The sequence below is a fragment of the Oncorhynchus mykiss genome, chromosome 19 (assembly GCF_013265735.2).
Source record: "Oncorhynchus mykiss isolate Arlee chromosome 19, USDA_OmykA_1.1, whole genome shotgun sequence".
NCBI lineage: Eukaryota > Metazoa > Chordata > Actinopteri > Salmoniformes > Salmonidae > Oncorhynchus > Oncorhynchus mykiss.
The window spans coordinates 24,704,101-24,728,489 of record NC_048583.1 but is presented as its reverse complement, the minus strand read 5'-3'; the positions used below and the strand labels follow the sequence as shown (position 1 = coordinate 24,728,489).

Here is a 24,389-nt window from a genome sequence, read left to right as displayed (position 1 = left end):
GAATGCGCTCGAAGTAAAATGAATGGGGGCAAGAGAAGTTAATTGTTTCATTCTCAAGAAAAGGGCACCAATGAAAGGAGTGATAGCTGGAGTAGCAGTAGATATAAACGTTGACCAGCTGAGGGCAAAGATTCCCGGTGTATGTGATGCTCGTCGTTTGATGCAATGCAGACAGGGTGGTGAGAGTGGGGAAACAGAAGAGTCATTGTCTGATCTTTTGAGTTTTGAAGTTTAGTCTTTGCCTGACAAAGTGAAGTTAGGATATATAAGTTATCCTGTATGAGCGTATGTGCCCAATACAATAAGGTGTTACAGTTGTTAAGCTTATGGGCATGTGGCAGCAATGTAGCTGGGGATCAGAAATGTCCCGTGTGAGAGAGGCTGGTTGAGGTTTCCAGGGTTAGAGTAGAGCAGAAGTTGTCATATGCTGAGGCAGTGAAGAAAGTAGAGGAAGATGGGCCAAGGGGGAGGAGTGGTGGGAGTAGTAGAGATATATTCCAGTACAGAGGGATAGGCCAAAAAGTGAAATAAGTTTCAGTAAGAATGGGTTTTTAGCATTTATAGCAATGGTTATTAATTGTACTGCAGGGATGGATTGGAAGTCACCGAAAATTGAGGTTGTGGTGGCAGCTGCAGGGAGGTATTTGGGTGTGCGGGACTTGACAGCAGAAGAGTTACAGGATGTGTTAAGTGGTGATGTCAGTGTGATGGCATTAGGTAGGAATAAATACATGTAATTAGTGGAGAAGGGGGGGGTGTTCATTTTATTTTATATAATTTTGAAATTAGTGAGTATAGTGCTAGATGATAGGGTATTTATTTAGTATTGTTCACCTAATACCTTTTTTGCACTATTGGTTAGAGCCTGTAAGTAAGCATTTCACTGTTGTATTCAGCGCACGTGACAAATAAACTTTGATTTGATTTTTCAAGTAAAGTAGAAGGGAGTTGTACTCCAGTCTAGTAGGTGGCGGTAATGCAACTAATTGGATGCCAACTGCCGTTACATCTCATAGAAGAAGTGCAGTTACGTCCCAAGGATCCCGTATAGATATCGCCACTAACTACCACAGAGTAATAACCTCACCAGTATTACCATTTCTCATCTTAAAATTATTTAAACGCAATCACACTGCTAACATTATGACTAACCTTGAATTAAGACTAAAAAACAAGTAATTGTTTCCAATAATTTTTACGTATAGCCAATGTTGACTTGGTGGCAACCGCATCCAGGCCAGCGTCTTCAGAGAGAAGGCAGTTTTCTTGGAGAAGCAGGTATGTAAAAAGGTCCGATTTTGGTTCACCTTTTAAATACATTGCTAATGTTGCTTTGTCAGGAGAAGTCGAATGTCTTAGTCCTGAAATGTACCTACCAATGAGAAACGCGCGCACGCGGTCAAAGTATGTGCATTGTTCGAATCACTTGCAGCTAGCTACGGTAACGTTAGCTAGCAAGAGAACGCCAAACGAACTATATCGCTAGTTAGCCAGTATTTCTAAACAGCTAGGCAATTGAACCTTGAAAAGTCAGAATGATTACAAATATTTTACTTTTCAGCATGGTAGCGTTACACATTCTCAAATCGTCAAGCTTGTGAGTGAAATTAACCTACTTAGCGTCTCGTTATGGAACGCCGTTTGGGTCTTTGTGTGTCAAAACACTATTTCACGTGTCAAATAAGCTTAATTTATTTGACAAGTCAAATAACACAATTGTATTATTATAGAATAGAATGTTGTTTGTGCTGAATTTGCATGTGCAAGCCAAGCGCCACCATTACGATCAATGTCAAAGCTGTACAATACCGCGTTGGTAATAAGGCATTATTTGTTCGTCTGTGTGAGCATTTGAAATTAGATTAGGATCAAACGATACAGATGTTATAAGCAACCAGCCTGAAAACAAACAGTAGAAACTGCAATCATTTTCTATATTCTTAGCAATGATTTAGGAATCCATATGAGTAAGTATTAGCTAGGTAGTCACTTGTTGTTCTCCTATTGAAATAACTAGCTAGTCCGACATTTAACCCTGATGCCCAAAACTAACTTTACAAGCAGCCAGCTAGCGTCATTTGACTACTATTCAATGGTTTGACTGGACCGAATTATGTTGTGACGCTAGCCACAATAAGGATTAGCCACAATAGTGGAATTTGCAGTTGACCTTTAAAATAAAAGTCCCTCTTTGAAATTGATGCATACGGTTACAATTGGTGAAATCAGGCCATATTTAGACTTGATCATGTTAAACATGGTTGGAATGTGGAGCAATGAAATAGGGGTATCGGTCTACTTGGTGACACCCAGAGAACACAACTGTGAAGAGTTCACGGAAATATTAGCATCGTAGGTTATTGCGGGACTTTGTGGGAAATCACCTCCACAGTCAGTTTATTGTGCATATTGACATTCATATTGCACTGTACAGCCTTACCCCATCTCATTGATCTCCAATCGTTAGGTATCAGCCTACACAGTACCCTAGTGCTTTTTTCCCCAAAGTCCTTGAGTTATCAGGCTCAAACCATCCACGTTGTATTGTTTTTTTCCTCTGGAATAGTGTTCAATACACACGGTAGGTTGACTGGTACAATAAGTGTGGCTAAATTAAAAATGTTTTGGTCACACGCAGATGTTATTGCGAGTGTAGTGAAATGCTTGTGCTGCTAGTTCTGACAGTGCAGCAATATCTAACAAGGAATCAAACAATTCTTCAACTACATAATAATCCCTAATACACAGAAATCTAAGTAAAGGAATAAGAATATATAAATATATGGATGAGCAATGACAGAGCGGCATAGGCAAGATGCAATATATGGTATAAAATACAGTATATCCATATAAGATGAGTAATGCAAGATATGTAAACATTATTAAAGTGACTAGTGATCCATTTATTAAAGTGGCCTATGATTTTGAGTCTGTGTGTAGGCAGCAGTCTCTCTGTGTTAGTGATGGCTGTTTAACAGTATGATGGCCTTGAGATAGAAGCTGTTTTTCAGTCTCTCGGTCCCAGCTTTGATGAACCTGTACTGACCTCGCCTTCTGGATGGTAGCGGGGTGAACAGGCAGTGGCTCGGGTGGTTGTTGTCCTTGATGATCTATATGGCCTTCCTGTGACATCGGGTGCTGTAGGTGTCCTGGGGGGCAGGTAGTTTGCCCCCGGTGATTTCATAGTCCCGCGATAAGAGCTACAACGCTAATGTTCTCTCGGTGTCATTGAATAGACTGATGCCCCATGTCATTGATCCACAATCCATATGTAAGGTTATACAGTGAAATAAGTATGCCCCCAATTCAATTCTAAAGTCTTCAGTGTGATTTCAACTGATTTTTGTCAAAATAACAAATTGTCTTTTGTTGAATTTATATAAGAACATTCCAACCTCGTTTAGCATGATCTTTTCCATTATGGCATGATTCCACTGTTTGTGTTATTTGCATGACTTTCATTGAGACTTATTTTGAAGGCAAATCGCAAATTCCACTATTGTGGCTAATCCTTATTGTGGCTAGCTCCACATAGGTGGGTCTGACCACCATTAATCAAATAAGAACGGAGTTATAAATTAGAGTATTTTAGATGATGACACTTAACTAGATAGCTAGCTAACTATAGCTACTGAAACATATGTCGTTTTGCTATGTTTTAGGGGAAGAACATTGCTTGCATCCATCAGCTAGCTAGCTTTTTTACGACCAGCACTGTCCAAAGCTTGCAGAAGTGTCCAGCGCCAGACAATTTTACCAGCATCATAGCATACATATCGGTGAATCGTTGTGACATATGAGTGAGGGAGTAATAACTACGTAAAAAATGAATGAATGTGATAAATTATTATGTGATGTCATATTTGGGTCCTGATTGGTAAACAAGCTTATTTGACATTTCAAATAGTGATGTGTATGTTTTTTGACACTGAAATACCCAAACGGCGTTCCATATCTAGTTCCAGTGTTGTCTCGATTTATATATAACATACTGACATACTAAGTTAGTTAGCTAGCTATAGTAGTTCAAAACCAAAGGGTAGGCAATCCTGGAGGGCAGGTAGTTTGCCCATGGTGATGCGTTGGCAGACTGTGACACCCTCTGGAGAGCCTTGCAGTTGTGGGCAGTGCAGTTGCCGTACCAGGCGGTGATATGATTTTTATATGCTGTGCTTTGGTTGATCTGAATGATTCCGTTTGGGTTGAGCACCTTCACCTTGTCATAACAACAGTGCCCCCTTTTTATTTTTTGTTCAACTTGGCAAGTCAGTTAAAGAACAAATTCTTATTTACAATGAAGGCCTAGGAACAGTGGGTTAACTGCCTTGTTCAGGGGCAGAATTACAGATTTTTTACCTTGTCCGCTCCGGGATTCTAGCAACCTTTCAGTTACTGGCCCAACGCTCAAACCACTAGGCTACCTGCCGCCCCCCTTAAACCGTATGAATATTTAAAATGTAAGTTAGACCATTGTTTATGATTTTGTAAAAATAATGTACTTTAATAGGCGATATTGTTGTATGGGTGAAATTGACCAAATATTTTGTCTTCTCTGCTTTGCCCAGCCCCATTGAAAAAAAAGTATTTCTTATAGCCCAACTACTTTATTTCTTTACAATTAAAACACGTTTAGCATAGACAATGTAATTGTTGTGGTAGTCTTAGGCAAACCATCTTCATTATCGCAGTGGCGTCTCCAAGTGCCACTCACTTTTCTCCCAGATGGTCTATCTGGCATGGAACTTGGTTGTAGTTGTATGTATGTTTTAAGCTAAGGGTCCCATCTTCTGCTTCCAGAAATTTCCACACCTAGATTACAAGGTTTGGATTTGCAATAAAACATTTCATGGCAGCACAAGGCATGTACAACATTTTGTGTAATGATTAGCCTCATATAAACTCAGCAAAAAAAAGAAACGTCCCTTTTTCAGGACCCTGCCTTTCAAAGATAATTCGTAAAAATCCAAATAACTTCACAGGTCTTCATTGTAAAGGGTTTAAACACTGTTTCCCATGCTTGTTCAATTAACCATAAACAATTAATGAACAAGCAGTTATGAAAACTTAGGACACTAGAGGCCTTTCTACTGACCAAAAGAAACACCAAAAGAAAGATGCCCAGGGTCCCTGCTCATCTGTGTGAACGTGCCTTAGGCATGCTGCAAGGAGGCATGAGGACTGCAGATGTGGCCAGGGAAATACATTGCAATGTCCTTACTGTAAAACGCCTAAGACAGCGCTACAGGGAGACAGGATGGACAGCTGATCGTCATCGCAGTGGCAGACCACGTGTAACAACACCTGCATAGGATCGGTACATCTGAACATCACACCTGCGGGACAGGTACAGGATGGCAACAACAACTGCCCGAGTTACACCAAGAACGCACAATCACGCCATCAGTGCTCAGACTGTCCGCAATTAGCAAGAGGCTGGACTGAGGGCTTGTAGGCCTGTTGTAAGGCAGGTCCTCACCAGACATCACCGGCAATAACGTCGCCTATGGACTCAAACCCACTGTTGCTGGACCAGACAGTACTGGCAAAAAGTGTTCTTCACTGACGAGTCACGGTTTTGTCTCACCAGGGGTGATAGTTGGCTTTGCGTTTATCGGTTTGCGTTTATCGTCGAAGGAATGAGCCGAGGCCTGTACTCTGAAGCGGGATTGATGTGGAGGGTCCGTCATTATCTGGGGAGGTGTGTCGCAGCATCATCAAACTGAGCTTGTTGTCATTGCAGGCAATCTCAACGCTGTATGTTACAGGGAAGATATCCTGCTCCCTCATGTGGTACCCTTCCTGCAGGCTCATCCTGACATGACCCTCAAGCATGACTATGCCACCAGCCATACTGCTTGTTCTGTGTGTGATTTCCTGGAATGTTAGTGTTCTGCCATGGCCAGCGAAGAGCCCGGATCTCAATCCCATTGAGCACGTCTGGGACCTGTTGGATCGGAGGGTGAGGGCTAGGGCCATTCTCCCCAGAAATGTCTGGGAATTTGCAGGTGCCTTGGTAGAATAGTGGGGTAACATCTCACAGCAAGAACTGGCAAATCTGGTGCAGTCCATGAGGAGGAGATGCATTGCAGTACTTAATGTAGCTGGTGGCCACACCAGATACTGAATGTTAATTTTGTTTTTGACCCCCACCTTTGTTCAGGGATACATTATTCAATTTCTGTTGGTCACGTGTCTGTGGAACTTGTTCAGTTTGTCTGTTGTTGAATCTTATGTTCATACAAATATTTACACATGTTAAGTTTGCTGAAAATAAACGCAGTTCACAGTGAGAGGACGTTTCTTTTTTGTTTCTGAGTTTACATTGTCTACTATTATTGTTGAGCCATATGTTCTCAATTTAAAAATGATATGTAAATAGTGTGAGTTAAGCTATTCTCTACTTCAGATGCACAATGCCAAGGTGTGCATTGCGAATGCCCATATACCTAATGCCATTATACTGTAAGCCGTTGGTTCCCAACTCCCAACGGTCCATGTCAACTAAGTATCAGTTCCCATTCCGGTTCTCATTCCTCTTTTCAAAATCATGGGCCTCCACTCTTCTGGGAAGACTTTTCACTAGATGTTGGAACATTCCTGCGGGGACTTGCTTCCATTCACCCAGGAGCATTAGGGAGGTCGGACACTGATGTTGGGCGATTAGTCCTGGCTCTCGGTCAACATTACAATTCATCCCAAATGTGCTCAATGGGCTTGAAGTCAGGGCTCTGCAGGTCGGTAAAGTTATTCTACACCGATCTCAAAGAACATTTCTGTATGGACCTTACTTTATGCACAGGGGCATTGTCATGCTGAAACAGGAAAGGGCCTTCCCCAAACTGTTGCCACAAAGTTGGAAGCACATACTTGTCTGGAATGGCATTGTATGCCCTAGCGTTAAGATTCCACTTCCACCCTTATTCCTCCTCCACCAAACTTTACAGTTGGCGCAATGCATTGGGGCAGGTAGTCTTCTCCTGGCATCCGCTAAACCCAGATTTGTCCTTCGGCTGCCAGATGGTGAAGTGTGATTCATCACTCCAGAGACTGCGTTTCAGCTCTTCCAGATTCCGATGGTGGCGAGCTTTATACCACTCCCAGCTGACGCTTGGCATATCCCATCGTGATCTTAGGCTTTTCATAAAGCTTCAGACGAACACTTTTTGTGCTGACGTTGCTTCCAGAGGCAGTTTGGAACTCTAGTGAGTGTTGCAACCGAGGACAGACTATTTTTTTACGTGCTTCAGCACTCGGCGGTCCCATTCTGTGAGCTTGTGTGGCCTACCACTTTGTGGCTGTGCTGTTGTTGCTTCTAGACGTTTCCACTTCACAATAACAGCGCTTACAGTTGCTTGGGACTACTCTAGCAGGGCAGAAATTTGAGGAACTGACTTGTTGGAAAGATGGTATTTTATGATTGTGCCACATTGAAAGATACCGAGCACTTCAGTAAGGCCGTTCTACTGCCAATGTTTGTCTATGGGGATTGCATGTCTGTGTGCTCTGTTTTATACACCTGTCAGCAATGGGTGTGGCTCACATCCATACATTTCAAGGGGTGTCCACATATGTGTGTGTGTGTACACACTACCGGTCCAAAGTTTTTTTTAGGACACCTACTCATTGATGTGTTTCTTTATTTTTACTGTTTTCTAAATTGTAGAATAATAGTGAAGACATCAAACTATGAAATAGCACATATGGAATCATGTAGTAACCAAAAAAGTGTTAAACAAATCAAAATATATTTGAGATTCTTCAAATAGCCACCCTTTGCCGTGACGACAACTTTTAACCTCTCTGAACCACCCATACCGGATCCGGGATAATTGTCATCAGCAACACTGAATAGCATAGCGCCACAGACAAATAACATTACTAGAAAATATTCATGAAATCACAAGTGCAATATTGCAAAACACCCAGTCATCTCAGGTTTTGAAATTATGCTTTACAGCGAAAGCAATACAAGCGTTTGTAAGTATATCGATCGCTCGACAAAACAATAAGTACACTTAGCATCAGGTAACTTGGTCACGAAAATCAGGAAAGCAATCAAATTAATCATTTACCTTTGATCTTTGGATATTTTCACTCACGAGACTCCCAGTTAGACAACAAATGTTCCTTTTGTTCAATAAAGATATTTTTTTATATCCAAATACCTCCGTTAGCTTGATGCGTTATGCATAGGAATCCACCGGAAATAGCGGTCACGACAACGCAGACACAAATTCCAAATGATATCCATAATATCGACAGAAACATGGCAAACATTTTTTCTAATCAATCCTCAAGGTGTTTTTCAAATATCTATTTGATACTATATCAACCGGGAGAGTTGGCTTTTCACTGGGACCGGGAGGAAAAATGGCTACCTCTCTGTTTAGCGCAAAAATCACACTGAGAGCCAACAACTGACCACTTACGCAATGTGGACGTTTACGCTTATTCTTCTAAATAAAGGCCTGAAACTATGTCTAAAGGCTGTAGACACCTTAGGGAAGCCACAGAAAAAGGAATCTGGTTAATATGTGTCAAATTGCTACGCTTTGTCTTGGCCAGGTCGCAGTTGCAAATGAGAACTTGTTCTCAACTAGCCTACCTGGTTAAATAAAGGTAAAATAAATAAATAAAATATATTCCTTTCAATGGGCAATAGGGATGCATAGAAAGACAGGGGTTTCAAAATAAGAGTCACTTCCTGATTGGATTTTTCTCAGGATTTCGCCTGCAATATCAGTTCTGTTATAATCACAGACAATATTTTTTACAGTTTTGGAAACTTTAGTGTTTTCTAGCATCTAGTCCTGAGAAATAGGCAGTTTACTTTGGAGACGTTCTTTTTCCAAAAATAAAAATAGTGCCCCCTAGCTTCAAGAGGTTAACAGCTTCTTTTTACAGAGCGGTCAAATGATTTGCTGCTGATATAGGCATAACACAAACTAATCATTACACTTGTCTTTCTAATTTAAACAAACCTCTTCACCCTCCTTATTGTTGTGAAGTAAGGTGCACAATTATTGCCCATTCATCCATGTGTCATTCAGTGAGGAGAAAGATGCGCCTGGCTGGGTACCAACGTCCTACAGCACATTTTCTCAGTGGGTTAAGTTGGGAATAAGTGTGACCGCTAATACTTTTCTGTCTGTGATTTTCAAAATTCTGACATACAAACATTTAGGAAAAGTCAGGGAAGGAGCAGGACATGGCTTTTAATTTTTTTTTAATTACAAAGAAAAATGTTTTTACAAATGTCATAGGTCTATGGCGGTTCTAGTGTTAATCAGCTTCTTGATATGCCACATCAAATCAAATCAAATTTTATTTGTCACATACACATGGTTAGCAGATGTTAATGCGAGTGTAGCGAAATGCTTGTGCTTCTAGTTCCGACAATGCAGTAATAACAAGTAATCTAACTAACAATTCCAAAACTACTGTCTTGTACACAGTGTAAGGGGATAAAGAATATGTACATAAGGATATATGAATGAGTGATGGTACAGAGCAGCATAGGCAAGATACAGTAGATGGTATCGGGTACAGTATGTACAAATGAGATGAGTATGTAAACAAAGTGGCATAGTATAGTATAAAGTGGCTAGTGATACATGTATTACATAAGGATACCGTCGATGATATAGAGTACAGTATATACGTATGCATATGAGATGAATAATGTAGGGTAAGTAACATTTATATAAGGTAGCATTGTTTAAAGTGGCTAGTGATATATTTACATCATTTCCCATCAATTCCCATTATTAAAGTGGCTGGAGTTGAGTCAGTGTCAGTGTGTTGGCAGCAGCCACTCAGTGTTAGTGGTGGCTGTTTAACAGTCTGATGGCCTTGAGATAGAAGCTGTTTTTCAGTCTCTCGGTCCCAGCTTTGATGCACCTGTACTGACCTCGCCTTCTGGATGATAGCGGGGTGAACAGGCAGTGGCTCGGGTGGTTGATGTCCTTGATGATCTTTATGGCCTTCCTGTGACATCGGGTGGTGTAGGTGTCCTGGAGGGCAGGTAGTTTGCCCCCGGTGATGCGTTGTGCAGACCTCACTACCCTCTGGAGAGCCTTACGGTTGAGGGCGGTGCAGTTGCCATACCAGGCGGTGATACAGCACGCCAGGATGCTCTCGATTGTGCATCTGTAGAAGTTTGTGAGTGCTTTTGGTGACAAGCCGAATTTCTTCAGCCTCCTGAGGTTGAAGAGGCGCTGCTGCGCCTTCTTCACGATGCTGTCTGTGTGAGTGGACCAATTCAGTTTGTCTGTGATGTGTATGCCGAGGAACTTAAAACTTGCTACCCTCTCCACTACTGTTCCATCGATGTGGATAGGGGGGTGTTCCCTCTGCTGTTTCCTGAAGTCCACAATCATCTCCTTAGTTTTGTTGACGTTGAGTGTGAGGTTGTTTTCCTGACACCACACTCCGAGGGCCCTCACCTCCTCCCTGTAGGCCGTCTCATCGTTGTTGGTAATCAAGCCTACCACTGTTGTGTCGTCCGCAAACTTGATGATTGAGTTGGAGGCGTGCGTGGCCACGCAGTCGTGGGTGAACAGGGAGTACAGGAGAGGGCTCAGAACGCAACCTTGTGGGGCCCCAGTGTTGAGGATCAGCGGGGAGGAGATGTTGTTGCCTACCCTCACCACCTGGGGGCGGCCCGTCAGGAAGTCCAGTACCCAGTTGCACAGGGCGGGGTCGAGACCCAGGGTCTCGAGCTTAATGACGAGCTTGGAGGGTACTATGGTGTTGAATGCCGAGCTGTAGTCGATGAACAGCATTCTCACATAGGTATTCCTCTTGTCCAGATGGGTTAGGGCAGTGTGCAGTGTGGTTGAGATTGCATCGTCTGTGGACCTATTTGGGCGGTAAGCAAATTGGAGTGGGTCTAGGGTGTCAGGTAGGGTGGAGGTGATATGGTCCTTGACTAGTCTCTCAAAGCACTTCATGATGACGGATGTGAGTGCTACGGGGCGGTAGTCATTTAGCTCAGTTACCTTAGCTTTCTTGGGAACAGGAACAATGGTGGACCTCTTGAAGCATGTGGGAACAGCAGACTGGTATAGGGATTGATTGAATATGTCCGTAAACACACCGGCCAGCTGGTCTGCGCATGCTCTGAGGGCGCGGCTGGGGATGCCATCTGGGCCTGCAGCCTTGCGAGGGTTAACACGTTTAAATGTCTTACTCACCTCGGCTGCAGTGAAGGAGAGACCGCATGTTTTCGTTGCAGGCCGTGTCAGTGGCACTGTATTGTCCTCAAAGCGGGCAAAAAAGTTATTTAGTCTGCCTGGGAGCAAGACATCCTGGTCCGTGACTGGGCTGGGTTTCTTCCTGTAGTCCGTGATTGACTGTAGACCCTGCCACATGCCTCTTGTGTCTGAGCCGTTGAATTGAGATTCTACTTTGTCTCTGTACTGGCGCTTAGCTTGTTTGATAGCCTTGCGGAGGGAATAGCTGCACTGTTTGTATTCGGTCATGTTACCAGACACCTTGCCCTGATTAAAAGCAGTGGTTCGCGCTTTCAGTTTCACACGAATGCTGCCATCAATCCACGGTTTCTGGTTAGGGAATGTTTTAATCGTTGCTATGGGAACGACATCTTCAACGCACGTTCTAATGAACTCGCACACCGAATCAGCGTATTCGTCAATGTTGTTATCTGACGCAATACGTGTCAGGTGGCTGGATTATCTTGGCAAAGGAGAAATGCTCAGTAACAGGGATGTAAACAAATTTGTGCACAAAATTCGAGAGAAATAAGCTTTTTGTGCATATGGAACATTTCTGTGATCCTTTGTCAGCTCATGAAACATGGGACCAACACTTTACATGTTGCATTTTTTCTTTTTTTAAATTCGGTATAGAATCAAGATGCTTATTTGTCTCTCTGTGACTGCTGATAACTTAAGAACAAAGTTCACTACAAATACAATGTCCCAATGTCTTTGCAATTGTTACAAACAAGCAAATGATAGAAAGGTGCTTGAAATGAAAATGGATAGCTGCCCTAAAGATAAATAGTCTACTACAGTATAGGCTACATAGGCCTATATATTGCCATCAAATCAGTTTTATGTTCAATCGAGTTCTATTTAGCAGAGGATGCTCTGATGAAGGCATAACTGCCAAACGCTTTAGCCTACCAGCCCGAAAATAAAGTGCTTTGCACTTCACAAAATAGATAGCATCATGAGGGATTAAAATTATGTGGATGTTTTGAAGCAACATCTCAAGATGTAAGTCAGGAAGTTAAAGCTTGTTTGCAAATTGGTCTTCCAAATGGACAATGACCCCCAAGCATACTTCCAAAGTTGTAGCAAAATGGCTTAAGGACAACAAAGTCAAGGTATTGGAGTGGCCATCACAAAGCCCTGACCTCAATCCGATTTAGAAAATTTGTGGGCAGAACTGAAAAAGCGTGTGCGAGCAAGGAGGCCTACAAACCTGACTCAGTTACACCAGCTCTGACAGGAGGAATGGGGACAAAATTCACCCAACTTATTGTGGGAAGCTTGTGGAAGGCTACAGGAACGTTTGACCCAAGTTAAACAATTTAAAGGCAATGCTACCAAGTACTAATTGAGTGTATGTAAACTTCTGACCCACTGGGAATGTGATGAAAGAAATGAAAGATTAAATAAATCATTCTCTCTACTATTCTGACATGTCACATTCTTAAAATAACGTGGTGATCCTAACTGACCTAAGACAGTGAATTTTTACTAGGATTAAATGTCAGGAATTGTGAAACTGAGTTTAAATGTATTTGGCTAAGGTGTATGTAAACGTCCGACTTTAACTGTCAATTTTGTTTTTTTAATTTCCATATCTGTGCATAAAAAAAATGATCCACTGCAATCTCAAGCATTTATTTTACTGACACAAAAAGATACCACGTGTCTAGAATATTTTGTTTTGTCGACGTTTGTTAAGTTTACCAACCCATTTTCTGTTTCCATCAAGCCTGTCGTAACGACATGTTTTATCCAAGCTACTTTACTCAGCATAAAAAACTTGGATGGAAACTTGGTTACAGTCACATATGGCAGAGCACCCAGCTAATAAAGTTAGACCGCACTTGTTACCCACTCCACAATATATTAAAGGCATATCTGCACCAAAACAAAGTACACATGGCAGTTAGTCTTGCATATAGGGAAAGACATACACAAATAATATGAATACACCCTGAACTTTACTGAAAGGTTAGGGGAGTACATTCTCATTCAAACCTGAAAACAAAATGCAAGTTACATTGCTATAATAACCCTGAGATTACAACATTCATCTGAGATACTGTCATGATTTATCTGGAGTTACAAAATATAATAAACAAACTGTCATTCTTCTTTCTATCATTCCTCTAATAAAGCAAATCATTTTGAGAGTAGTCCTCCAGTACCTTGAAGTTTCTTTCTGCTCTGACAATCAGGCAAATGTTAGCCTGGTTTTTTGATCTGTTTGTATAGCCAACTCCTATATGCAGCCAACTCTTAAAGTAACATGGCATGACTACAAGAGTACAGTAGGAGTTTGCAAGTCATCATAAACATATCTGGGCCCAGGCAAGCCAAATGTCTCTAGCAGGCAACGTTCACTTGCCTGTACACTGTGTGTCCTCTTACCTCTATTCTTAACATCTGGCACATTTAATAAACAGCACAATTGTCAGAAAATTGTCACTTGCCTGTCCTGTCTAATTATAAACTGGGTGGTTCGGGCCCTGAATGCTGATTGGTTTACAGCCATGGTATATCAGACGGTTTACCACGGGTATGACAAAAATAAGTTTTACTCTTCTAATTAAGTTGGTTACCACCTTGCACATGCTGCTATAAACTGATCTAATTACAGTATGGAATTCGCAACAAAATGTTTGTTTAAAATGTGCTAAATGCTTTGCCTTGCATTTGGTTAGCTAATTTAGTAGCAAGTTAGCTATCTAGCTAAGGGGTTGGCTCCTTCCAAAATCAAGCTTTCGCTTGGTAACAACTGCAGAGCATCCCCTCCTGTGTCAAGAGCCTTGCTGGCTAATATTTGTATTGTGCTGCAGCAAACTGAGTAGCATTTTTTTAGTTACTTGTATAGTTTGTTCAGAAAATGTTCATGGTGCTCATTAGCATTTAGTTAGCATTCTCTATGAGATGTTACATGTACTTGTTAGCATTATAGCAATGTAACTTGCGTTTTGTTAGCCTTTGAATTACAGAGTATCAGTGGGATTTGAAAACAACACCCCTTGTGTTCCCAAGCCTACATTGCAGGTTTATTTTAACAGCTTTTGAGGATTTTACATTTAGTGGTTGTCTTCTTCAAAGTTGTTTCGGCGGGTCTCAAAAACCTAAATTAGCATGGCATTAGTTGAATTAAATGTAAGGCTTTGAAAAAATAAAATACACATTTTTATACGCTCAGTGCTCTGACATATCCAAGCGATACGCTTGTTTTTGTGAGAAATCTCAGAAAGGGAATTTCAAATTAATATGAAGTGTATATGAAAATACTACATGTCTCAAACTATCCATCTTACCTCTATTGTTTTATGTCTTGCGGATTCGAGAAGATGACATATTCAATGGGAAAGTGAGCCCATCAGTTAGCCAGTAGCCTTAATTCTTGCACAGAGTCAAGCATACGCTTTACAATTTTCCAGATTTTTGACCACTTTTTCTCCATTAATTTAGTCACCCTAATTCTGGACATCCAAAAACTTTTGATTGGCTTATGATCGAGACATGAGGTTTGGACCATTAATTTTCTTAGATCATCTGCACAATTATTTTACCCAGTGGTCAAATTGTATTTTTGATTGGACACAAACCCTATCTGTTAGTTAACAATGTTAGATAGCTAGCTCTCTCACCAGGTGTCAAAAGTTCATTTTCTGAGTCATCTTAATTATTCAATCGGAAAAATAATAACAAACATGAAAACAAATTGTATAAAGTTTCATACCTTAAAGGGAAACTTCACAATTGTTCTACTTCATATTCATCATCTCCAGCATCGCCCAACATCAACATATGTGAAAATTGTGTATTTCTATTTTTAGTTGTAAAAAAGATAGAGGAAGATGAGTGTTTCCAGTGACCCTGGTGTGCATTGTGTGATTTTGACAAATTTGTGAGTAGGCATTGCCTACTATTTGGTTGTCATTTGAAACACTTTTTTAAATGTATTTTTTACATCAAACATAGAAACACACCATTTTCACATATGTTGGTGTTGGTCTGGTGCTGGAGATGAAAATGTTGAACAATTTTGAAATTTCCCATTTAAGGATCGGCCCCTTTAAAAAATATATATATACAGTGCCTTGCGAAAGTAAACTTGAACTTTGCGACCTTTTGCCACATTTCAGGCTTCAAACATAAAGATATAAAACTGTATTTTTTTGTGAAGAATCAACAACAAGTGGGACACAATCATGAAGTGGAACGACATTTATTGGATATTTCAAACTTTTTTAACATCAAAAACTGAAAAATTGGGCGTGCAAAATTATTCAGTACCTGAAGCAAGGACATGCATATTCTTGATACCATTTCAAAGGAAACACTTCAACATTTCAAAGGAAACAGTTTGTGGAAATGTGAAATTAATGTAGGAGAATATAACACATAAGATCTGGTAAAAGATAATACCAACAAAAAAACATGCCTTTTCATCTTCGAAATGCAAGAGAAAAGCCATACATTGAGAGAGGATTCTAGGTGTAATTTAGATGTTGTCCACAAGTTATCAGCAGTGGGTGTGTAAAGTTTTTGACTGATCCAGTGAAGAATTACTTCATTGCACAATATTTTGTATCAGGTCTGCCAGGAGTTTGCCCAAATGTGCCGAATTGGTCAATTTATACATTTTCAAGTACATAACTATAGAGAACATACAAACATGCTATGGTAATAAAAAATTATAGTTTACACACTCCCAGGAATGTCATACATGATGGATTGTTAGCTTCACTACAGAATATACATTAACCTTCCCGCATCTAGATGGCCGGGGTGGAGCCAGAGACAGCAGGGGGTTCAAACTGTAGAACCCAGTAACTACGTTTCCTACATTTTAATATAAAAATGGATTTTAACAATCAAAACTATGCTCCATTTTATTTGTGACCCTCAGGATGACAAATCAGAGCAAGATTACTGAATGTAAGTATGTTATTTACCTTCAGAAGTGAATGTATCAAACCAGTTGCTGTGATAAGTGTTTTATTGTTGTGCACTATCCTCAAACAATAGCATAGTCTTTTTTTGCTCTAATAGCTATTGTAAATAGGACACTGCAGTTAGATTAACAAGAATTCAAGCTTTCTGCCTATTTTAAGACATGTCGATGTCCCAGAATTGACTGTTTTACAATGCTGACCATACCTCAAACATCCTCAAATAAACGTTGTTCAAAGTACTACAAATATTTATGTTTATCTTAAATGCGTGTTTTTAGTATTAGTGGATTAGTGCATCTCTTTGCTTAGCTTTACTTCTGTTCCCCTTGAAGCTGCCTCAATATTTGCAACTAAAGGTTGTAACATCTCTCTTGGAGCTGATTCTTTGTCATTATTGTGAAATAATTGTAAAGGTACGATTTTAAAGGAGAAAGCTGTTCCGAGAGCAGCTTTGCTTTTCAGTCCTCTCTGTATCAACACATGCACCAATGACGCACTTATGAACGATCTCTCTACATGGTGAATTTAGCATTGAATAGCCCCTGCGATATGAAAACTTTTCAGGGAAGTCAGGAACCAATATACTCAGTCAGTTAAAAAGCTAAGGCTAGCTTTTTCAAACAGAAATTTGATTCTAGCACTAATTCTAAAAAGTTTTGGGACACTGTAAAGGCCATGGAGAAAAAGAGCACCTCCTCCCAGCTGCCCACTGCACTGAGGATAGGAAACACTGTCACCACCGATAAATCTACGATAATCGATAATTTCAATATGCATTTTTCTTTGGCTGGCCATGCTTTCCACCTGGCTACCCCTGCCAACATCTCAGCACCCCCTGCTGCAACTTGCCCAATCCCCCCCAGCTTCTCCTTCACCCAAATCCAGACAGCTGATGTTCTGAAAGAGCTCCAAAATCTGGATCCCTACAAATCAGCCAGGCTAGACAGTCTGGACCCTCTCTAAAATTATCTGCTGAAATTGTTGCAACCCCTATTATAACTGTTATATATAACTATTACTAGCCTATTCAACATCTCATATCGTCTGTGATTCCCAAAGATTGGAAAGCTGCCGTGGTCATCCCACTCTTCAAAGGGGAGACACTATAGACCCAAACTGTAATAGACCTATATCCATCCTGCCCTGCCTTTTCTAAAATCTTCGAATGCTAAGTTAACAGATCACCGACCATTTCGAATCCCACTGTACCTTCTCCACTATGCAATCTGGTTTCTGAGCTGGTCATGGGTGCACCTCACCCACGCCAAAGGTCCTAAACAATATCATATAATATAATGATAAAAGACAGTGCTGTGCAGCCCTCTTCATCAACCTGGCCAAGGCTTTCGACTCTCAATCACTGCGTTCTTATCTGCAGACTCAACAGCCTTGGTTTCTCAAATGACTACCTCGCTTGGTTCACTAACTACTTCTCAGAGTTCAATGTGTCAAATCGGAGGGCCTGTTGTCCGGACCTCTGGCAGTCTCTATGGGGGTGCCACAGGGTTCAATTCTCGGGCCAACTCTTTTCTCTGTATATATCAATGATGTCGCTCTTGCTGCTGGTGATTCTCTGATCCACATCTACACAGACGACACCATTCTGTATACCTCTGACCTTTCTTTGGACACTGTGCTAACAAACCTCCAAATGAGCTTTAACGCCATAACACTCCTTCCGTGGCTTCCAACTGCTTTTAAATGCTAGTAAAACTAAGTGCATGCTCTTCAACCGATCGTTGCCCGCACCCTCCCAGCATCAGAATATGTGGACAACTACAAATACCTAGGTGACTGGTTAGACTCTCCATCCAGACTCACATTAAGCATCTCCAATCTGAAATTCAATCTAGAATCGGCTTCCTATTTCACAACAAAGCCTCCATCACTCATGCTGCCTAACATACCCTCGTAAAACTGACTATCCTACCGATCCTTGACTTCGGCGATGTCATTTACAAAATAGTCCCCAACACTCTACTCAGCAAAATGGATGTAGTCTATCACATTGCCATCCGTTTTGTCACCAAAGCCCCATTTACTACCCATCACTGCGACCTGTAAGCTCTCGTTGGCTGGCCCTCGCTACATATTCGTTGCCAAACCCACTGGCTCCAGGTCATCTATAAGTCTTTGCTAGTTAAAGCCCCGCCTTATCTCAGCTCACTGGTCACCATAGCAACACGCACACGCTCCAGCAGGTATATTTCAGTGGTCATCCCCAAAGCCAACACTTTCTTTGGCTGCCTTTCCTTCCAGTTCTCTGCTGCCACTGGAACGAATTGCAAAAATCGCTGAAGCTAGAGACTTTTATATTTCCCTCTCTAACTTTAAGCATCAGCTGTCAGAGCAGTTTACCAATCACTCTACCTGTACATAGCCAATCTGTAAATAGCACACCCAACTACCTCATCCCCATATTATTACTTACCCTCTTGCTCTTTTGCACCCCAGTATCTCTACTTGCACATCATCTGCACATCTATCACTCCAGTGTTAATGCTAAATTGTAATTATTTCACCTCAGGCCTACCTCCCTACTCTTCTACATTTGCACAAACTGTACATAGATTTTTCTATTGTGTTATTGACTACATTTGTTTAACTGTTGTTTGTCACACTGCTTTGCTTTATCTTGGCCAGGTTGTAAATGAGAACTTGTTCTCAACTGGCCTACCTGGTTAAATAAAGGTAAAATATAAAGAAAGTATTGGGAAATGCATGTGACATCTTTTTTATAGGAACAATACATAATTTAAAGCATTCATAAGCTTAAAGTAACTGTCCAGTGAAAATCTCACTTTTAAAAGTTAATTTTCTTTTAACTCTTACCCAAATAAGGTTTTTGACTCATCCTACAGTATACTCTTTGTAGCCAAAGCTTAAATTGGAGAAACAAAAAACCCCACCTCAAACTTGTATCATAGTTTCAAAAATGCTTGCCATTTCCTTATAGAACACTATGTAATGTTGGCTCATTGGATGAGCAGGCCAATCAGAGGTCTACTGACATTTAATAATTTTAATGACCAACAGCATTCTGTTGGGGTATACCAAATCGGAAAGTACTGGTATGTTCAATCTTTTTCGGGAAACTGGGCACTGGTGTTTTGAATTTCGCCAATTAGCCCACTGTTTGATGATGTGATTAAATCAGATGTGATGGTTGACACAACCCTACAGTTGCCTACCTGTGGCACTCCAGGAACAAGTCCAATAAATATTGTTTTAAACAATGTTAATGTTTCGGTGGAAATGCTTGTGGTGCCATTCAGTAAACATTTAGTATTAGTTTACCTTAAGCTCATACAGTGTCAGTGGGGAACAAGTGGAGGCAGGCTGATTTTCATTCCCCTTCTGTGTGTGATTTTATTTCAGGAGAGCGAGGACATGTCCTAGATAAATTCTCGGCATCCTGGAGGCAACACTCAGCTTTATTTTCATGTGAGCATCAGCACATATCACACGGGAAGTGGGCAAAATGTCCGAGACATTGCAAAAGCTTGCTGTCTAACCGGTCGTGGTTGTGACGTGAGTAGGGCAATATGAGTCGGGAGAGGGAAACGTTGTTGGACGAAATTGAACTGAGTTTATATACTTTATCTGAGGACAATCTACATTACTTGTGCGACCGTTGTGGAATAGGGGGCAAGGATGGATCAGAAGTCAAAGGAAAGAGTCAACGCTCATTGCGTCGTATAGTAGGGGAGTATTGTGAAAATGTAATCCTAATGGATTCAGAGGACCAGGGAATCTCTCAGTTACTCCAACTGAAAGAAGACATCAAAGGAATACAGAAAGATGCTAGCAATGTGCCAACAAGTCCCAGCCAGTCAGCGACTGTAGAGGTGGACAGCTCACAAGCAAGCTGCGATGGTGAACCGAATGAGGGAGGGGTTTGGCTACCCAACAACAGGCAGTTGGCAGATCCAGCTCCAGAGTGGCTCATTATACCCCAGCAGAGGGAGTCACTGGTTCCTGGTTGTGACAGTGGAGCCCAGTCGTTACAGCAGGATGCAACAGTGCTGCTGGAGGACTGCAGGTTTATGCTGGGGCAGAGATTCAACATCAAAGTGGAAAAGGAGGAGGATATGATTTCAGTCTTTGCTAATGCAGGTATGAACAGACAGATTGTATTAAAGATCCACTAAAAGTGGTAATGACGTCACATTGGACTTGAGAGCACAATTGATATTATCATGCAAAGTTGATATTGTGGAAAGAAGTGGAGGGCACTTAACCAATGTAAGTTGAGGTGCGACCCCCCCCCCAAAAAATGTGCATTGAAATGGGAAAAAGTGCACACTCTCGCTCATCATTAACATATTTTATTTAACAGTTAAAGTTTGATGTTCAGATGAAGTTAATTTAATAAGGCTAAAACATCAATCTTTGAATAGTTGTTTAATTAAATGAAAAATTAATGGTGAGCGAGCTTTGCACCTCTTCCTTTCCGAAGTTGATATAGTGTAACTTGTTGCAGCTACTGACACGTTTTTCTGTTGTCATTCGTACAGGAGTGTGTCCTCCTGAGTCCTCAGACTCATCAGTGGAGGCATTGTCTACATCAGGCATGCAACACCAGGAAGTTGACAAAGGAAAGAGCCTTCAACGTAAGAAGAGCTCCACAAAACTATCACACCCTCAACGACACCTGCAGGCACATTCTAGAAAGACGTCTTCCCACTGTTCAGATAGCGATGAATGTTTCTCTTCTGTGAGTTCTTACCAATGCCCTGAATGTAAGAAGAGATTCTCTAGCAATGCAGGTCTTCAAAAACACATGCGAATACATAGTGGTGAGAGGCCTTTCCAGTGCTCACAGTGTGACAAGAGTTTCATTAATAGTTCAAATCTTTATCAACACCTGCCAGTGCACTCTGGAGAGAAGCCTCACCACTGCTCTGACTGTGGGCGAACTTTCTCTACAGTGCGGTATTTAACGAAACACAAGCGGCTACATTCAGGGATTAAGCCTTTCTGTTGCCATCAGTGTGACAAGAGGTTCATCAGATCAGACCAGTTAAAAGTCCATATGATGGCACATACTGGGGAGCGGCCTTATCAATGTGGTCAGTGTGAGAAGAGTTTTAAAATGAAGTCAAATCTTAAAGACCACCTGTTATTACACAAGGTGGAGATGTCTCACCACAGCCCTGACTGTGATCAAAGTTTCTCCACTGAGGAAACTTTAAAGGAACACATGCTGTTACACACGGGAGAGAAACCTTTCCACTGTCTGCAATGCGACAAGAGGTCAAATGAGTTAAAAGATCATATGATGACTCATGAGGAGCAGCCTGATTCTCAGCCTAGTTCTGCTAATAGGTCACCAAGTTCCAGACATGAAGAACAAGAATGTCAGGAAATGTCACTTGCTGTCAAAAAAAGTTCTGATCTTATTCAACACCTGCAAGTAAATTCTGGAGAAAAGCCATTCCACTGTCTGCATTGCGAGAATAGGTACAGTACTTCAGAGGAGTTGAAAGAACATATGAAGACTCATGCTGAGGAGCTGCCTGATTCTCAGCCTGGTTCTGAGAATAGATCAATTACCAGAAGTGTAGAAAACCAATGTCAAGAGATGGCCCATACTGTCAAAAAACCTGACCGTAGCCCTGACTATGGAACAGATTTCGCTCAACAAGACAACCTGACAGAACACCAGCAAACACACACTGGGAGAAAGTCTCACCATTGCCCTGAATGTGGGAAAAAATACCATAGCGCTTCACATTTCAAAGAACACCTGCGTTCACACACTGGTGAGAGACCTTACCAGTGTTCTCAGTGTGCGAAGACTTTCACAAAACAAATACATCTTAAGCGGCATCTGTCCTCACACTCTGGAGAGAAACTTTACCATTGTGAAAATTGCAATTTATATTTCTCAAATGCATTGGAATTGAAAAGACACAAGCACACTGGAAAGAAGCCTCACCAATGCTCTGTCTGTAGTGTTAGTTTCCCTGTATTAGAAGATCTAAAAGCACATGAAAGGATTCACACAGAGAATCCTCACCACTGCTCTGACTGCGGGCGAAATTTCTCTACCGCAGGTTGTTTAAAGAAACACAAGCTGTTACATTCAGGAGAGAAACCTTTCCACTGCACACAGTGTGATAAGCGGTACACCAGAGCTGACCAGTTAAAAGATCATATGAAAATACATTCTGAAGAGAAGCCTTACCAATGCCCTGTTTGTGAGAAGAAATTCCATGATTCTAGCAAATTAAAAGTTCACCAGAGAGCAGTGCATACAGCATCTTCTTACATTTGCTCTGACTGTGGAAAGAGCTTTGCTCTACTGGGCAACCTTAATGCCCACCAGCGAACTCACACTGGGGTAAAGCCTCACCAGTGCCCCATCTGTGAAAAGAGATACTCAAAACGATCACATCTTAAAGAACATGTGCGTATACACACTGGTGAGAGACCTTACCAGTGCTCTCAGTGTGAAAAGACTTTCACAACACAAACAGGTCTTAACCATCACCTGTACACACACACTGGAGAGAAGCCCCGTCACCACTGTCCAGACTGTAACGAAAGTTTTACATCTTGGAGACCTTTTAAGAGACATAAACAACAACACACTGGAGAGAAGCCTCACCTGTGCTCTAACTGTGGTCTTACCTTCCTTATAGAAGAAGACCTAAAAGCACACGAAAGGATACACACTGGAGAGAAGCCTCACCACTGTTCTGAGTGCGGGAAAGGATTATCTTCAGAAGGTAATTTGAAAAAACACAAGCGGTTACATACTGGAGAGAAGCCTTTTCATTGTACGTATTGTGATGAGAAGTTCACAAGATCAGATCGGTTGAAAGTTCATATTATGTCGCATAATGGAGAGAAACCATACCAATGTCCTGAATGTGAGAAAAGCTACAATAATTCCACCCAATTGAAAAATCATCAGAGAATAATACATAGACAAGAAAAACCATACCTTTGCTCTGACTGTGGAAAGAGCTTTGGTAAACTAGGCAACCTTACAGACCACCAGCGAATGCATACTGGGGAGAAGCCTTATGTCTGCCCTGAGTGTGGGAAACAGTTTAGCCACGGAAAACACTTAAAGATACATCAGCGTGAACATACTGGAGAAAAACCGTATCAATGTCTTGACTGTGAGAAATGTTTCACCCGGTTAGATTATCTAAAAACACACCAGGTTACGCATATGCCTCCTCACATGCGCTCTACTGGAGATAAACCCCATCGCTGCTCTGACTGTGGGAAGTGTTTCAGGCAGATTTCTGGCCTTAGAGCACATCAGCAAACCCACACTGGAGAATCTCTTTATGACTGTACTGGATATGAAAAGAGTTTTGTAAACCTGTAAAATCTAAACTTGTGAGAAGCCATACCACTGCTTTGACTATGGGATCAACATTTCCCAATTGGGAACCTTTTTAAGAGACACCAGGTCACAAAACACAATCATTGTCCTATCTGAATAGCTATCTGAATAGTATGATGGCCTGAACATGGAAAAGGAGTGTTAATTATTACTATGTTACCATATTTAGACTTTTACTTTGCTACCATGCTTAGATCACCTTTTGTAGTTGGCATGTAAATATACTGTTTACTTAGCATAAGAGGTTCACAATAGATAAGCTAGGTATTGCCATACTCAATTAGTACTGACTTGTCAAATATTTGACCAGTAATTCTGGTAGTGGACATCTTGACAGAGACCAAGCATTCCTTAAGGTAGTTAAAGTACCTTTTTTTTCTGTTTTGTTTAGATAAGCTACAATTCTACTCAACTGTAACTTGAAGTGGTTTAAATGTCTGTTTGGTCAATTATTCTGATGTCAGATAATAAAGATACTTTTCCTGTGACACCCATCCAGTCCTTTCAAATGTACTGCATGGACACAGTGTAATAATTGTACCTTTACTGAGCCGAGTCATGTTGCACTGTTCTGGTAACACATCCATAATTGCTGGAACCGTGCTAAAAAGGATTGTGAAAATGAAATGTCAGAGCCAGTACAGGTCTGCTCTAGTGTGCTCATCCTAAAGCTAAATATTATCCTAGAATGCTTGTATTATAGGGGCAGATCTAAGGATGTAGTCTCCCACAATCAATGATTGTGAAAGTTTCAATTGTGCACACTGTTAATTTCACCAGCAGATGGCAGTGTTGGCTTTGACCACATTTGAACATATCCTCTCATCCTCACTGAAAAACACC

The 24,389-nt window shown here is 41.2% G+C and overlaps 1 protein-coding gene across 4 annotated transcripts; it reads left to right on the top strand.

The window, feature by feature from the left end:
- The first annotated feature begins 971 nt into the window (after positions 1 to 971).
- On the top strand, positions 972 to 24,034 carry LOC110497545 (zinc finger protein 271). 4 transcript variants are annotated; one of them, XM_021573697.2, is made up of 4 exons: positions 972 to 1,074; positions 1,206 to 1,278; positions 19,559 to 20,296; positions 20,698 to 24,034. In XM_021573697.2, the coding sequence occupies exons 3-4, from the start codon at positions 19,726 to 19,728 to the stop codon at positions 23,526 to 23,528; spliced, it is 3,402 nt and encodes a 1,133-aa protein (XP_021429372.2). In that variant the 5' UTR covers positions 972 to 1,074; positions 1,206 to 1,278; positions 19,559 to 19,725; the 3' UTR covers positions 23,529 to 24,034. The 4 variants fall into 4 exon arrangements, with proteins under 4 accessions (XP_021429372.2, XP_036810376.1, XP_021429373.2 ...); XM_036954481.1 differs by lacking the exon at positions 19,559 to 20,296 and having other exon boundaries at positions 978 to 1,074; XM_021573698.2 differs by having other exon boundaries at positions 1,012 to 1,278; positions 19,559 to 19,624.
- Positions 24,035 to 24,389: the final 355 nt, after the last annotated feature.

What these genes read in the sequence shown, in the direction of transcription:
- LOC110497545 (XM_021573697.2), top strand. Translation starts at nt 19,726, where the DNA reads ATGAGTCGGGAGAGGGAAACGTTGTTGGACGAAATTGAACTGAGTTTA. An exon ending in TTCAGTCTTTGCTAATGCAG is followed by an intron (nt 20,297 to 20,697) that starts GTATGAACAGAC and finishes TCATTCGTACAG; the next exon opens with GAGTGTGTCCTCCTGAGTCC.